General features: G+C 43.1%; 1 protein-coding gene across 1 annotated transcript in view; it reads left to right on the forward strand.

Moving 5' to 3' along the window:
• The first annotated feature begins 445 nt into the window (after nucleotides 1–445).
• LOC143986790 (vomeronasal type-2 receptor 26-like) overlaps nucleotides 446–17014 on the forward strand; it is a 37009-nt gene continuing 20440 nt past the window's right edge. Inside the window, exons 1-2 of the mRNA XM_077485197.1 lie at nucleotides 446–511; nucleotides 3370–4158. Coding sequence (XP_077341323.1) covers nucleotides 446–511; nucleotides 3370–4158 — 855 coding nt within the window. The remainder of the gene's footprint in view (nucleotides 512–3369; nucleotides 4159–17014) is intronic.

A 17014-nucleotide genomic window follows, 5' to 3' on the forward strand; every position in this document is an offset into this window, starting at 1 on the left:
GGGTGGTATGTCCATTCCCAGATTTAAGTCTTTAAACCCTGTGGCATGATTGCCATTTTGAAAGGCTTTCATAACAGCAACACTATTTGAGGCAATCTTGTGTAGTCTGAGGTTAGCCTCGGAAAGCATACCTTGTGTCCTTTGGAGCAGGTCTATGGCTTCTTCGTCTGTAGGTAAAGATTTAAGTCTGTTGTCCGCATAGAAGTCTCTCTCAATGAAGTGTAGAGCATCCATACCATACTCCTTTTCTCCGTCAAGGGCAGTCCTTCTTAAACCATATGTTGCAACAGCGGGTGAGGGACTATTTCCAAAAACATGTACCTTAATGCAGTATTCAATCATCTCATTGTCCATGTTGTTGTCATGGTGCCACAGAAACCTTAGGAGGTTCCTATGGTCTTCACACACAGTGAAGCAATGAAACATTTGTTCATTGTCAGCAGTTATGGCAACTAGCTCTCTTCTAAACCTCATAAGTACACCTACAAGTTTGTTGGTTATGTCCAGACCAGTGAGAAGAACATCGTTCGGGGATAAGCCTTAATGCTTGCCACTGGAGCCAAATACTACTCTGATTTGCTTTGGCTGAACCACTCTGAAGAAAGGCAAGTACCAGCACTCATCGTGTCTTTGAAGTAGTGTAGCTGGTTCGGCGGGATCATTGTCAAAGATCCTTTTCATAAAAGCGATGAAATGGTCCTTCATTTCAGGCCTGTTCTTTAGTGTTCATTGAAGTGAGTTGAATCTGGATAGAGCCTGTTCATGATTTGTTGGGAGTTTAACTGTTGCAGCATGAAGAGGTAATGGTGCAACCCAGCTGTTAGACTCATCCTGGACTCTTTGTTCATTATTTTGATGAACTCTCTGTCTTCAACTGACAAGGCTATTTTGTTGTCATCACTTGTAGTACAAAACACTGTGGTAACTAGGTTGTCATCACAAAGGTAAGGAGTGAAATCAGGTACTTGGATGATGTCAAGAGGCTTCTCCTTTACTTTGTAATTGCGAGGGCACTGTTTGAAGTGGGATGCACGCCCATTTCCTAACATATAAGTCTTGAAGGAATGGATCTCAGATGACGTACGCATTCTATCCAAGCATACGTCGCCCATGATTACCCAGCCTAGATCAAGTTTTTCTGCATAAGGGGCATCATCAGGTCCATTGCACTGCTTGCGTACTTTGTGTACTCTGAGAATGTCTCATCCTAGCAAGATCAAGATTTCAGCATTCATGTCCATTGCAGGAATTTAATTAACAAGGTGCCTCAAGTGGGGATGGTGATATGCAGCCTCTGGAGTAGGAATTTCTTCCCTTTTGTCTAGTATCTGGTCACACTAGACTAATGTTGGTAGGGGTATGCCCTCTCCCTTATTGATATGAGAGACCATGAACCCATCAGCCCTTCTACCGAAGGTCTTTTCGTGACCAGGACAGGTGCTGAGAGTATATAGTGATGCATGTCTCTTTATACCAAAGATCTCAAAAAATGTAGGTTTAACCAGGAATCTGTTGCTCTGTTCATCTATTATGGCATACATCCTAATAGCTTCCTCAGGTTGACCCTTTGGGTATATCTTGACTAGGCGTATCTTAGCACAGCATTTGTGATCTAAGCCTTCTCCACAGACTTCTGTGCATGAAGAAGAAACGTTAGATGTGGCTGAAGCATGATCTTGTTGCTCCCCACAATTACTTGAGACAGGGCTGAAGGTAGTAGGCTGCTGTGAATTGTCTGAGTGTGGGAACGGATGCATAGCTGTAACATGTCTGTCGCTACTGCATTCTGTGCACTTGATGACAACTTTACAGTCTTTAGCAAAATGTCCATAACAAGCACAGCACCTGTAGCATATTCCAAGTTTCTGAAGAATCTCCCTGCACTCTTGTAACGTCTTTGCCCTAAGCGCGCAACATTTCTTTAGGGGGTGAGGCTTCTTGTGAATAGGGCACTGACGATTAAGGTCTTTATCTCTGTCACCCGAATCTCTCTGGTGAGCAGAAGAGGATACGGGTGGTAAGATGTCTGTCCTTTTGACAGATATTTCTCTATTAAAGTCTCTACGTTAGCTGCTATGTTATCATACCTTTATGAAGATAATAATGATGAAGCAGGCAAGTTGGGTTCACTGAAGCTGAAGCTGGGATTGTTTCTCATCCAGGCTTTATCGCTGACGAACCTTCAAAAATATGCGAATGGAGGAAAATATACATTATAGTCTCTTTTGTACCTTGAGCCTTGTGCCCATTTCTCTTGCAGGCCGTATGGCAGTTTAGACACCACTGGATATTTTGCCAACAGCCGCTGGTAGAATTCATATGCAGCAGATAAGCAATCTATAAACTCTCTTAGTTCAGCTGGTCAATCATTAAAGTGTGACAAAACTGACATGCAGTGTGAAGTTCTGTCACATAAATCTGACAGATTGCTGGAGAACTAATTTCTAGTAGATTCATAGTTTTCTCTGAGTTTCTGCGTAGGTTTTATTGTATGTTTGGGTCTTACACTCTGTTTGGCAATAACTGCAGAATCTGCTCCCTGTACATCTGCGGGTTCAGAGGCATGATGAATCTGCATTGGTTCAGCCACAAAGGGGTGCTCAGATTCTTGTCTAGACATTTTTAAAAATTTTGCAAGAAATGGTACTGTCTCTTTAAGAAGACGAACAACAGCTTAGACAGGTGGGGTAACGCAGTTCAATGTAGAGAAAAAGTTTTTAACATTCACATGAGGTGCAGTAAACTAGTGCGACCATGTGTTTAACAAGATGGCGAATGGCACTGAGCTTGATTGCAGATCAGGCACACACATTTACACAGCAGGCTGTGGGAATTCTATACATCTTTTGACTGTTCTGGCTCTGATTATTGTGAAGTGATTTTTCCCTTGTGAGATCTCTATGCCTGACCTGTATAAGATATAATCACTGAGGACAATCCTCATCAGATAGCTTGAACTCACCAAATACTAAGTTCATCCACAAGATGCTTTTATTCTGAACATCAGGGTACAGCAGATGACCGAATACAAACAGATGAATAGGTTGTGGTATTTATGCGGTCTGTAGCTCACAATGCGGAATACATGTGCCCTGCTACATGTGGCTTTTAACTGCATCCATGACACCGGAAGTACAATAACAGGAAGAAGGGTGGAGCATTACATATAAAGGAAGTGTGTCATAACATCAGGGAAAAGAACATAAGAAAACAGGTGCATTACCACAAAAGGTCACTAGATGGCAGCATGTGAACTAAATATAAACGTCCATAGAAAATGGTTAGGAAAACAATCTATATAAATTCTATGACCTGTTGGGGCAGCACATTGATGGATTTGAATGTTATTTGACTTTTTTGTTATTACAGATCAGCTATGGTGCAATGAATCCAAGCTTTGTTAATAAGTTCCAGTTTCCATCATTTTATCGAACAGTCCCTGATACCAGGGATCAGTTTACAGCTATCCTCCTCTTACTGAAGCATTTTGGCTGGAACTGGGTGGGTATCTTGACTTCAGGTGATGAGGACAGTGAGAAGGTCAAGTCAGAGCTGAAAAACTTTCTGATACAAAACAGGATTTGTGTTGAGTTTGCTGTCTCTCTATCTGATGAACTTAGTATTAAGAATGTTAAAAAAGTTTATTGCAGCCTTTCACAATCAACCTGCAACAATGTAATACTGTATGGCAATATACGGGCTGCTTCTCTTATAAATGCCATCAGCTCTGTTTCAGCTTTAAGAAAAATCTTTGTGTTGTTTGGAGCTTTTCAGATATATAACAACTACATGCCTGTTCTTGCTCTTAATGGTTCTCTGCTGGTTCATTTGCATCGAGGGAATATTCCAGGACTAAAGGATTATCTGCTTGATATGAACCCTGAGAAATATCCTGATAACCCCATGTTACTCGATGCTTGGATTAGCCGATTTTCTTGTGTGCCTGAATCTCTTGTAAATATCTCACTTTATGCAGCATGTGAAGTATCTCATAGTTTTCGTTCTCTGGATCCCTCTTATTATGATGTGGAAAATTTTCACTACACTTTCAGTGTGTACTTGGCAGTTTATGCGACGGCGTATGCCTTACATGATACACATTTGCACAAGAAGATGGATGTCATTGAGACCAGAAACCAAAGTTGGCAGATGTGGCAGGTACAAGGAGTATGTTCAGGCAATATAAGACAGGATCTCAAATTACAATAATATTGTAATCCAAAATTTCAGGTCTAAGAGCCTTTTGTAAAGTTTGAAAAAAATTCAGCTATTGGGTTGACACCATTTTGCTTCATTCTTCAGTAGGAAAAAAACCCAGCATGTATTCCCCTTCAAGCCACTTCCACTGTTAGTTGAGGTCTGGCCATGCCAACAATTTGCCACAGTGAGCTATATGTATCACATAGTTCCTTTGCATCATGTACTCTGACATACCGATGTCTTCTACAATCCTATCAACACCTCTGGTGAAAGTAGATCTTTCCAAAGGGAGAAAAAATACCAAAACAGATGTCCCCATTGGAGATTTCTCCTCTATTTCTGTTTAGGTAACAATTTTAGATTTCTTTCTGTCCTGGAGGCAATGATCACTAGAACAATTCGAGATGGCTTTTTTCCCCAGAAAGGACAGAGACAGCATTACAGCCTTGAAAGGGGTTATGTGCCTTTAAGGAGGGGTGGGCTCCCTTCAAGCATACCTGCCCTTAATCTATCCATCCTTATATGTTCTCCTACTATGGAGGCTCTCTAACTTTAGAGCTAGGACCGCAATATATACAGAGGTCCCTTACATGGGAACTGCAGCTTAGGCATTAACAGTATTTGCAAATGTAAGCAAACAAAACCCTCTGTTTTTAAATTAAACTGTTAGACAGGGCCTTTGGTTGTTTTACAGGCTGGCTGGTAAGTGGGCTGGGAAATCTTTTGTTTGTTTGTGATATACTGATTGTTTTATTCATTTTTTAAACTTGTGTTTTATTGAGCACAATAAAGTTACATAAGACAAAGGCCAAAAAAAGACATGCATCTGACAAAGGAGAGGTACATCAAATGTAAACATAATTAAGAGAAACAAACAAACCTAAGGATAAACAGAGGAAAAAAACAAGCTTTAGTTACCACCAGCCCACAGACAACCAATTAACCTGTCTAACAATATGCATTAAAAACAGGGGTTTAGTCTGCACACATTTGCAAATGCATGCGTAAGCCACATAGCCCCGCCAAGGCACCCCGATATCTGTGGTACCTAACACTAACTTATAAGTGTCCCCACAATGGAGGCACATGCATTCTGATGGATAGGTGAGAGCAGGTGGACTGAAGGGGAGCCACCCCTCCTTAAATGTACAGGAGCCCACTGAACACCCAGCACAATGGCAACACAGGTGTCAGTGGGATGCCTGGCCAAAAACACAACCTGTGACGCAAAAAGATGCCACCCGCTCTCACCTGTAGCCGACTATCTCAGTAAGAAACTTGGAAGGCTAACAACAGATACAAACAAACCCAAGGATAAACCGAGGAAAAAACCAAGCTTTACTTACCACCAGCCCACAGACAACCAATTAACCTGTCTAACAATATGCTTTAAAAACAGGTTTAGTCTGCACACATTTGCAAATGCATGCGTAAGCCACAGAGCCCCGCCAAGGCACCCCGATATCTGTGGTACCTAACACTAACTTATAAGTGTCCCCACAATGGAGGCACATGCATTCTGATGGATAGGTGAGAGCAGGTGGACTGAAGGGGAGCCACCCCTCCTTAAAGGTACAGGAGCCCACTGAACACCCAGCACAATGGCAACACAGGTGTCAGTGGGATGCCTGACCAAAAACACAACCTGTGACGCAAAAAGACGCCACCCGCTCTCACCTATAGCTGGCTATCGCAGTAAGAAACTTGGAAGAACAGTGTTCGTATAGATAGGCAGATACTGATTTCTACAATAGTTCTAGGAGCTTGATAGTATGGGCCACCCTAAACATTAGCGAGTCCTGATGAGGGTGTATATGGTACTTCAAGTAGGTTTTATAGCATCACATACCTAAAGGACTAGAACTAAATATATAACCCAGGGAGGGGGCGTGGCAACTGGGCTCAAAGATGGATGCTTGAGATAGGAGCTCCCTTAGCCTTTCGCCTGCCAAACCACCCTGGGATGACAAAGCGCAGAAAAAACCCTCCACAGCAGCACAAAATGCTGTATTTTTCTCAGCATGCCAGCTACAACAAAATGGTGCCGGCACCCTGGAACAACAGCCGAAACACAAGGCCATGGTGCCTAACAACGGCCATGGGGGGCCTTCCACTACACCCTCTACAGCCAACTTATACAGTGAAACCTCTTGCATCCAGTCCATCCAAGAGAAGTCTGGCAAAGTCTAAACCAATGAGGTGCTCCCCACCTGGGCCGCAAGCTGACACAGGCATGGAGGTAAGCGGGCCACAAAATGCTGATACCTCGCATGATACACCCTCCAGTGATCCCATAGCAGAGTTCTCAACATCAGACAGGCCCATATCTATCACAATGCTAAAAGAAATGTTACTGTCCCTAAGATCGTCATTGCAAACAGACATGGTCAAAGGGAATAACAAGTGCCAGAGGGAAGTTCAAGCTATGAGAAACAAGGTAGACAAAGTGGAAAGCAAGATGGATGATGCCCATACAGCTCAGGGGGATGGAATCGCATGGTTGAAGAATAAACCCGCAAATTTAGAGGATAGATCCAGAAGGAACAACCTCAAAATTAGAGGCATACCAGAATCTGTCCCGCCTAACCAACTCTTACAATATGCCCAAAACTTTTTCTCGACTTTGGTCCCAACGCTGACACCACAAGACCTCATAGTGAACAGAATCCATAGGGTCCCTAAACCCTCTCCTTCCTGAAGAAACATCAAGGGATGTTTAATTAAAGGTACACTACTACCATGTGAAGGAACAAATTCTACAAGTGTCGCATAAACCTGACAGCATATCTCCACAATATGCCACTATACGTCTACTTCCTGACCTATCCAGGCACGCATTACAACGCCGATGCAATCTGGCAACAATCACCAAGGCCCTAAGAAACCCCAAGGCTCTCCACAAATGGAAATATCCTGCAACTCTCTCCATTATGCATAAACACGCTAGAAGAAGGGATCAGAGCCCTCAGACAATGGGGGATACTCACAGACCAGGTACCATACCCGTCACCTTCATCAAGATCGCAACCAGTCCCCAATGGATGGCAAGAGGTATCACACAACCGCACAAAACAAGAAACATTCTGGTGGAAGTTCACAACCCAGCAACACAGGAAATCACGAATCTATCCGGTTATAGGAGTTAACAAGACTCGTTTCTCCCTTTACCCTCTGAACACTAATAGCAGTTACGTCTGCACAAGGATCCATTACAAGATCAATTTCTTATGTTCACTCTTTTAATTTTACATGTTCTCTGTTCCTTTTGTTATATGTTCAATACAAACAGCTCACTTTGAAGATACTGTTACTCCTCCAATGAAGAAAACAAGACTCAAACCAACTTTCCATACCGTGAAGATCTACACAATGACCATACGGTTGCAGTGAGTACTCACACAACATGCACTTAAAACAAAATGACGATTGCATGCCTTTCAATTAACGCAAGAGGCCTAAACCACCCCGCAAAAAGATTTTCGATGTGGAAACAAGCATGGAAGCAGAAAGCGAATATCCTCTGCATGCAGGAAACCCACTTTCAACTGAACAAAACTCCACATATTTACATAGAGACTACCCGCATGTATTTCTGGATTGCACCCCCAACCACAAAAAAGGAAGGGGTAATGCTAGCCATGAAAAACTCCCTTTCCTTTCAACACAAGGAGACATTCGTTGATGGAGGAGGCAGATACATCATTTTTACAGGGGGAATCAACTCCCAACCATACACACTGGTATGCATACAACACTCTATGCCCCAAACTCCCAATAACTTCAATTTATAAAGAAAGTAATTAAAAAGCCAACTTCATGAAATACGGGAAACTCCTGGTTTGTGGAGACTTCAACATAACATCAGATCCAAAAATGGACACTACCTTGAGCAAACCCAGTGGCACAGAATCCCTCCATAAAATACTACAAACAGAAGACTTGTTCGATGCATGGAGATGCCTACATGCCAATGAGAAGGACAACACCTATTTTTCACATAAACACTGCTCATACTCACGTATAGATATGTATATAACTGACAAATGGTTATTACAACAAATGTCAGATACTAAAATTCATGATATTACATGGTCAGACCACGCTACTATCTCTGTCTCTCAAAGAACATTGTGTCTCTTCTTCCTCCCCCACCTGGCGCTGCAATGTTAGGCTGCTACAAGAACACCAAACCCACACAATACTCTCTCAGCATCTTCAGGAATTCTTCTTGAAGAACAACTCATCTGCACATAACCCATACACACTGTGGAATGCCCATAAGGCGGTCATCAGGGGCATATTCATACAATTAGGGACAAAAGAGAAAAAACGCCATACATAAAAACTAAACACCTTACTGTCCGAAATCCACACTGTAGAAACCCTAAATAAACAGTCACCTACTGATACCTTGACAAACAAACTCTCAATACTTGGAGAAAGTCTGAGGACACACCTATTCCAACAATATGATAAACATCTGAGGAGCCTACAACTTAATTACTATGCCAATGCTAATAGAGCAGGCAAATACCTAGCCAAAAGAATCAAAGCAGCATGCACCAAATCCACAATAGCACATTTGATACACCCCACTCTACAAAACAAAATCACCAATCCACAAGACACAGCCAACCAATTTGCAGAATACTATAGTGCATTATACAACCTAAATAAAGACCCATAAACACCACAACCAACCATAGAAAAAATACAACAATTCCTACAAAACATACATCTTCCATCTCTCTCAAACACCTAGTTAGAAGAACTAAATACCAAATTCACAACTCAAGAAATATAATCTGTTATAACTACATTACCAAATGGAAAATCACCAGGACCAGACGGTTCTCCAATGAATACTTCAAAACATTCAAAGACATACTATCACCATACATTCAAATAGTATTTACAAAAGCAATAGAAACACCATCATTCCTTCAAGAGATGCCAAGAGCACACATTACCTTACCTAAACCAAGAAAAGAACCTAATACACCGGCCAATTTTAGGCCAATATCCCTCTACAATACATATATCAAAATTTACACAAAATTATTGGCCAAAAGGCTAACAAATATCATCCCCTCCATTATTCAGCCGGACCAGATGGGATTTATGAAAGGGAGACAAACCTCAGATGCTATGAGAAAAATTATAAATGTTATCCATTATGCTGAACAAAATCAAACGCCTTCTCTGCTGCTATCCATAGACGCAAAAAAGGCCTTCGATAGAGTCCATTGGACATATATGGAAATGGTACTATCCAAAGCTGGCTTTAAGGAATCTATATTAACAGCAATCCTAGCTTTATACTCATGCTCTTCAGCACAAGTGTACACTTCAGATCTCCTGTCCAAACCCTTTTAACATAACAAATGGGACCAAACAGGAATGCCCCTTATCGCCAAGCATATTTAACCTAATGTTAGAGCCATTAGCAGAATCCATCAGACCACATGCCTCAATCACAGGCTTCTGAATTGGTTCTCATACACACACCATAAACTTATTTGCGGATGACGTCATCCTTCTTTTGACTAACCCGCTCACATCTCTAGCACAGGCCCACAATATCCTAACGTCTTTTGGAGATGTTTCCTATTACAAGGTAAACTTTGCAAAATCTCTAATACTCAACATGGGAGTACGACCAAACACCCAATCCATCTTACAGAAAAATCTTTCTTATACCCGGAGCACCAAAGGCATTACAAACCTAGGAATTACACTGAATAACACAACTGCAGCACTAGTTGCTGCCAATATCAACCCCCTTAGGGAGCAGAGATCAGTGTCACTTGTTGCTAGGCAGAACGGGGAGATGCTGTTTACATCGGCATCTCCCCGTTCAGTCACCCCGTGAGATGATCGCGGGTATCCCCGCGGCGATTGAGTCCGCGGGACCCGCGACCGGACTCACAGGGGTCCCGAATGGTACGTGCGCGCGCCACCGGCAGGGCGCACGCGATGGCAAGGAGGCAAATACAAATGGACGTACCTGTACGCCAGTTTGCCTGGCCGTGCCATTCTGCCGACATACATCATCGTGTACCGGTCAGGAAGTGGCTAGCAATCCATATGCCTCACCATTACATAAAAATACTGTCAAACCTCATCTGGAAATTTAGTTGGAATGGAAAAAAAGCCAGATATTCCAAGAATAATTTAATTCCACATAAAAAGGTTGGGGGAGCTGGCCTAGTGGATCTAGATGACTACCTTTGGGCTGTTAGATTAGATCACTTTAAATTCTGGTTCTATAAAAACAACACACCACTATGGGTAGACATAGAAAAAAACTCAAACCCCAAAGAATGACCTTACAGCATTCCACTTGGGAGACACTTGGACTTTCCCCTCCCCTCATGCAGGTGTGCAGATGCCTCCTAAACCAACCACACAATAACACATGTGAGATAGAATACAAACTACCCATCGGCCTCCTAGAAGCCAAAATTGCCATGCTCTCAGTAAAATCACTCTCAAAGCGTGGTATTCAACATTTGCAAGAATTCTCCAATTACATCAAACCTAAATCTATAGAACAAATAATGACAGAATATAAAATACCAAGCAACATGATCTTTACCTGTATATGCATTTTACATTACCTAAAGGTACACCCAATACCAACTATAAAAGTACCAGCCACAGCATGGCACTTTTACACAAATAGTAAACCTCGTATAAAAGAAATATCAACATCAACATAACCTCCCCCAGGATAAACAAGTATTCAAAAAGACCACAACAATTCAAAAATGGGAAACAGAATTGGGTACCACTTTCTCAGACACTCAATAGCAATATGCCTACAAAGAAATCTATAAAGCTTCTCACTGTGTCAAACACTGGCAATTGACAATTAAAATAACAAATAGATGGCACTATACCCCATTAAGACTCGCTAAATACTATCCAGATAAGTCACCCCTATGCTGGTGGAACTGCGGCCAAATAGGGAATCTGCTACATACATTCTGGGACTGTTCGAGCATAAAAAGTCTATAGAACCAAATCTTCAAACTAATCTGCTCGATCACAGGAATTATAACCACTACTAACCCAGCACTGGCAATCCTCCAGAAAAGTTTCCTCCTCAATTCAGATCAGTTATAATCTGCTCGAAACTCATACCCTAATACTTCGCAAATGGAAAGATAATTCATCCATAAATGTTTCTGAAGTAATAAAATCTGTCCAACAGATTTTTTTTGATAAAAACTGGTCAATTTGGATGAAGAAATAGAGTAAGATATGAAACATATGAAATATTGACAATGAATATATAACAATACATAATGTGTGTATTGATCTATCTTATTTTACCTTATTGTACTGTTTTATTAAAGGGGTTGTAAAGGTTCGTTTTTTTATTTTTTACATAGGTTCCTATAAGCTAGTGCATTGTTGGTTCACTTACCTTTTCCTTCGATTTCCCTTCTAAATGTTTTTTTTCTTTGTCTGAATATCTCACTTCCTGTTTCTCCTCAGTAAACTTCTCACCATCATCCGAGCTGGTGGTTAGTCAGCCAGAACAGCTTACTGAACAGCTTACTGAGGAGGAACAGGAAGTGAGAAATTCAGACAAAGAAAACAAAGAAAAAAAAAATTATAAGGGAAATCGAAGGAAAAGGTAAGTGAACCAACAATGCACTAGCTTATAGGAACCTATTTAGAAAATAAAAAAGAACCTTTACAACCCCTTTAATTTAACAACTGTAAACTCAATAACAAATTATTGAAAAGAAAAACATATATATATATATAACTGAGTTGCCAATGGGAAAAACAGCCAGGTGCAAAGTAGAGGTGTTTATTAGCTCTTGGGACTATTTTCGGTAGAATAAGGGAAAGTTCCTGTGGGGGCCATAGTTAGTCCTAGTCCCAAATATGTCAGGGCAGCGACTGATATGATAAATCACAGAGTTATAATGCATGACCCAAAAATAATTGTAATAGGCTTTGCTGGGAGTATGTCATGCATTCTGGCAGTTGAAGATGCACTGATTTATCTCTACAGGATGTCAAGCTTGCACCTGGGGTTGCTTAGCCAGGAGGCTCAGTAGGCACAAAACTTTTCCATGTTAATGTGTTGATTAAGAATGGATATGAATTGGGAGCGTGGGTTTTCTTCCAATTGGACAATGGCTAGCTGTGCAGCTATTATGACTTGTGTAATTATGGGGTGGAAATAAATATGCCATGCCTCTATATATATATTGGTTATTTCGTTTTGGAGAACTGTGGTATTGGACAGGGGCCTGACATCAGCATGTCAGATGTAGCAAACAGGAAGTGATCCGTTGGCCATTTTGCCAACAAAATGACAAACGGATCACATCCTGTTTGCAATTTCTCTAAGGAGACACTGTGATTTGACCAGTTTTGAGAGGCTATGTAAAATATTTTGACGTCTGACACTAGAGGACCCCTTGATGATGTCCTATCGGATGAAACACGTTGGATAGGAGACACTAGTGCTGACGTCAGACCACTGTCCAATACCGGGCCAGCAGTGGCACTTGCTTAAGATGCTGAGGTTAAAGGTGATGGACTGGCCAAGCATGTCTCCAGACCTTAACCCTATTGAGCATCTGTGGGGCATCCTCAGATGGAAGGTGGGGGAGCCCAAGGTGTCTAACATCCACCAGCTCCGTGATGTCATCATGGAGGAGTGGAAGAGAACTCCAGTGGCAACCTGTGAAGCTCTGGTGAGTTCCATGCCCAAAAAATACTGGTGGCCACACAAAATATTGACACTTTGGGCATTTTCACTTAGGAGTGTACTCACTTTTGTTGCCAGCAGTTTAGACATTAACCACTTATGGATCGCCCGCCAACATTATATAGTCACAATTTGAAGAGGAATACCATTGTTATGGCAACAGCTAGCTGCCATAACCCTGGCATCCCATTCTTCAGCGGGCGGTCAACTTTCAGATAAAAGTGTACACAGCTGTGAATTCGCCACAAGATCACTTTTATTGAGGGTGGGAAAGGGCCACCCTCCCGCTGCGCTCCGGTGCCCTCTGCCGCTTACCGGAGCCACCAACAGTGGCGGAGGCAATCACATCCTCTCCCCTCTGTGTTATGGAGCTGAGTGAGGGGAAGATGGCCCCCACCCAGCTCCATACCATTGCAGAGCGGAAGCAACGTCAAAACGTCACTTCCGCCCATAGCTTTTAAAGGTTTTTTTTTTCCTTTATTATTGCATTTTAGTGTAAATATGAGATCTGTCGTCTTTTTAACCCCAGATCTCATATTTAAGAGGTCCTGTCATGCTTTTTTTCTATTACAAGGGATGTTTACATTCCTTGTAATAGGATTAAAAGTGACCCATTTTTTTAAAAGAACATTGTAAAAATAAAAAAATAAAGAGTAAAATAAATAATAAAAAAACACATTTTTTTAATGCTCCCCATCCCGCCAAGCTTGCATGCAGAAGCGAATGCATATGTGAGTAGTGCCTGCATTTGAAAAGTATTCAAACCACACATGTGAGGTATCACCACGGTCGTTAGAGTAAGAGCAATAATTCCAGCCCCAGACCCCCCTCTGTAACTCAAAACATTCAACCTGTAGAATTTTTTAAACTTCACATATGGAGATTTTTAAGGATAAATATTTGTCGACATTCCACAAGCGGGCGCAATTTTGAAGCGTAACATGTTGGGTTTCATTATACTCGGCGTAACATCATCTTTCTCAATATAAAAAAAATTGGGCTAACTTTACCGTTTTATTATTTTTTTAATTTAAAAAAAGTACGGTGTGACAGAAATTCTTGCAATGGCCGCCATTTTATTCTCTAGAAAAAAATATATATATAATGTTTGGGGGTTCTAAGTAATTTTCTAACAACAAAAATAGTAATTTTAACTTGTAAACAACAAGTTTGAAAAATAGACCCGGTCTTAAAGTGGCTTTAATGGCTGTGTGTTGAGTTATTTTGAGGGGACAGCAAATTTACACTGTTGTGACATGAAAAGATATAATAAAATATAAAATATTTACAAAAATATTTACAAAAATGTGAGGGGTGTACTTTTGTTAGATAGCATTTTCTTCTCATTAATAGTGATGGACGAACTTCCGACGGGACGTTTCGCGAACGCGAAACGCGAACGGACACAAACGTTCGCGAAAACGACCGTTCGCCGCGGGCTCCATTGACTTCAATGGGAGGCGAATTTCGCAAACCTTTAGGTCGAATTTGCGGCCACGGGGTAATTATTAGGGGGTAGCACGTAGTCCCACCACCTGGACAATAGCATAATACATGTATGAGGTGAATTTGGGATCGATAACTACAAGCATTTTTTTTTTATTTGGGAAATTGTTCTGACAATTCAGGACTATGGAGCTAATGAAGGCAATGGAGGAGAGGGAAGGTCAGGGACCAGGGTAGGCAAACAAGAGGGTGCAGGAGATACAGAGCACTGACAGCAGCACCGTAATACAGAGCACTGACATCAGCACCGTGACATACAGCGCTGACAGCAGCTCCGTGACATACAGCGCTGACAGCAGCTCCGTGACATACAGCGCTGACAGCAGCTCCGTGACATACAGCGCTGACAGCAGCTCCGTGACATACAGCGCTGACAGCAGCTCCGTGACATACAGCGCTGACAGCAGCACCGTGACATACAGCGCTGACAGCAGCTCCGTGACATACAGCGCTGACAGCAGCTCCGTGACATACAGCGCTGACAGCAGCTCCGTGACATACAGCACTGACAGCAGCTCCGTGACATACAGCGCTGACAGCAGCTCCGTGACATACAGCGCTGACAGCAGCACCGTGACATACAGCGCTGACAGCAGCTCCGTGACATACAGCGCTGACAGCAGCTCCGTGACATACAGCGCTGACAGCAGCTCCGTGACATACAGCGCTGACAGCAGCTCCGTGACATACAGCGCTGACAGCAGCTCCGTGACATACAGCGCTGACAGCAGCTCCGTGACATACAGCGCTGACAGCAGCTCCGTGACATACAGCGCTGACAGCAGCTCCGTGACATACAGCGCTGACAGCAGCACCGTAAGCAGCCCCAGGAGGAAGTCAGCACAGCACAGGGATGGTGTGATCCCCTCATAATAAGAACCCCCAGGAGGAAGTCAGCACAGCACAGGGATGGTGGGAGCCCCTCATAATAAGAACACCCAGGAGGAAGTCAGCACAGCACAGGGATGGTGGGAACCCCTCATAATAAGCAGCCCCAGTAGAAATATGACACCGCTCAACCTCTTCAAAGAGGAGGGTAGGGGCATATAGTACGGTGTGCTTTTTTGGGTCAGGGAAGTGAGCCAAATGAATTAAGAAGGTCTGTGTGCTTGATTCCAAAAATTGTTTATAGACATATACATGGTCTACTGATCACATGTGTTGAATTCCTCCGAGATCCATGCCTCATTCATTTTTAGAAATGTGAGGTAGTTAACACTGTCGTGAGCTAGGCGAGTACGCTTATCGGTCACAATCCCCCCTGCTGCGCTGAACGTCCTTTCGGACAGGACACTGGATGAGGGGCAAGCCAACAGTTCGATTGCAAATTGGGCAAGCTCTGGCCAGAGGTCAAGCCTGCCCACCCAGTAGTCTAGGGGTTCATCACTCCTCAGAGCGTCCACATCGGCCGTTAACCCAATGTAGTCGGACACCTGACGGTCTAGGCGTTCCCTGATGCTGGATCCGGATGACACCTGTCGATGGGTCGGCTGAAAGAATGACCTCATATCCGAAGTCACCAACACATCTTCAAACCGGCCTCTTCTTGCAGGCGCTGTTGGATTGGTACCCGCAAATCCTTCTCTGGGAGTGGGAATTGCTCCTCTGCCAGCGCACGCAAAAGCAGAATGCAGCATTTCTCGAAGCAAGGCCTGGAAGTGCTGCATTCTGACAGCCCTCTGCGACGGCGGTAACATTTCCGCCATTTTGTGTTTGTACCGGGGATCTAAGTACGTTGCCACCCAGTACTGGTCCTTGACCCTCATGCTTTTTATACGGGGGTCCCTATTAAAACACTGGAGCATGAAGGCCCCCATTTGCACTCAAGCGGAAGGTATGTGGTGGTGGTGGTGTTGTTGGTGGTAGTGTCTTTGGGGGTGCACATAGCAGAGAGTGAAGAAGAGGGTGCAGATCGAGAGGATGAGGAGGGTGCAGAAGAATAAGGCTGAGTGAGCCACTCAACCAAGTCTGGTGCGTCCTTTAAAGTAATTGAACGCACCTTCTGCAACTTCCCACTTTGGCTCAAGGCTGTTGCTCCTGCCCTACCCCTACCACCCCTGCGGAAGGGCCTGCCTCTTCCTCTGCCTGTCATTTTTTAAATCACCCTGTGACAAAACTCTTAGTCCCTATACCGCTGAAGGACTGCTGCAGTATAGGGCAGCGGTCAGCAGTAGTGCACGTCAACCCTATGTATTGTGGACCGATAGCGGTCCTTACAGAACAGCAGACTGTACTGCACTCAGGCCTATGTACCGTAGCACCCTATACCAAGTTACCAGTCCTTATAAAAACTTTTGTGGACCAAGCAGGTTGTGTGTTAGTGATTAGCAGACTGTACGTCAGTCCCTATACCAATGAAGGACTGCTGCAGTATAGGGCAGCGGTCAGCAGTAGTGCACGGCAACCCTATGTATTGTGGACCGATAGCGGTCCTTACAGAACAGCAGACTGTACTGCACTCAGGCCTATGTACCGTAGCACCCTATACCAAGTTACCAGTCCTTATAAAAACTTTTGTGGACCAAGCAGGTTGTGTATTAGTGTTTAGCAGACTGTGCGTCAGTCCCTATA

Source organism: Lithobates pipiens, unplaced genomic scaffold, assembly GCF_037356315.1.
Source record: "Lithobates pipiens isolate NorthernLeopardFrog02 unplaced genomic scaffold, aLitPip1_a1.2 Scaffold_18, whole genome shotgun sequence".
NCBI lineage: Eukaryota > Metazoa > Chordata > Amphibia > Anura > Ranidae > Lithobates > Lithobates pipiens.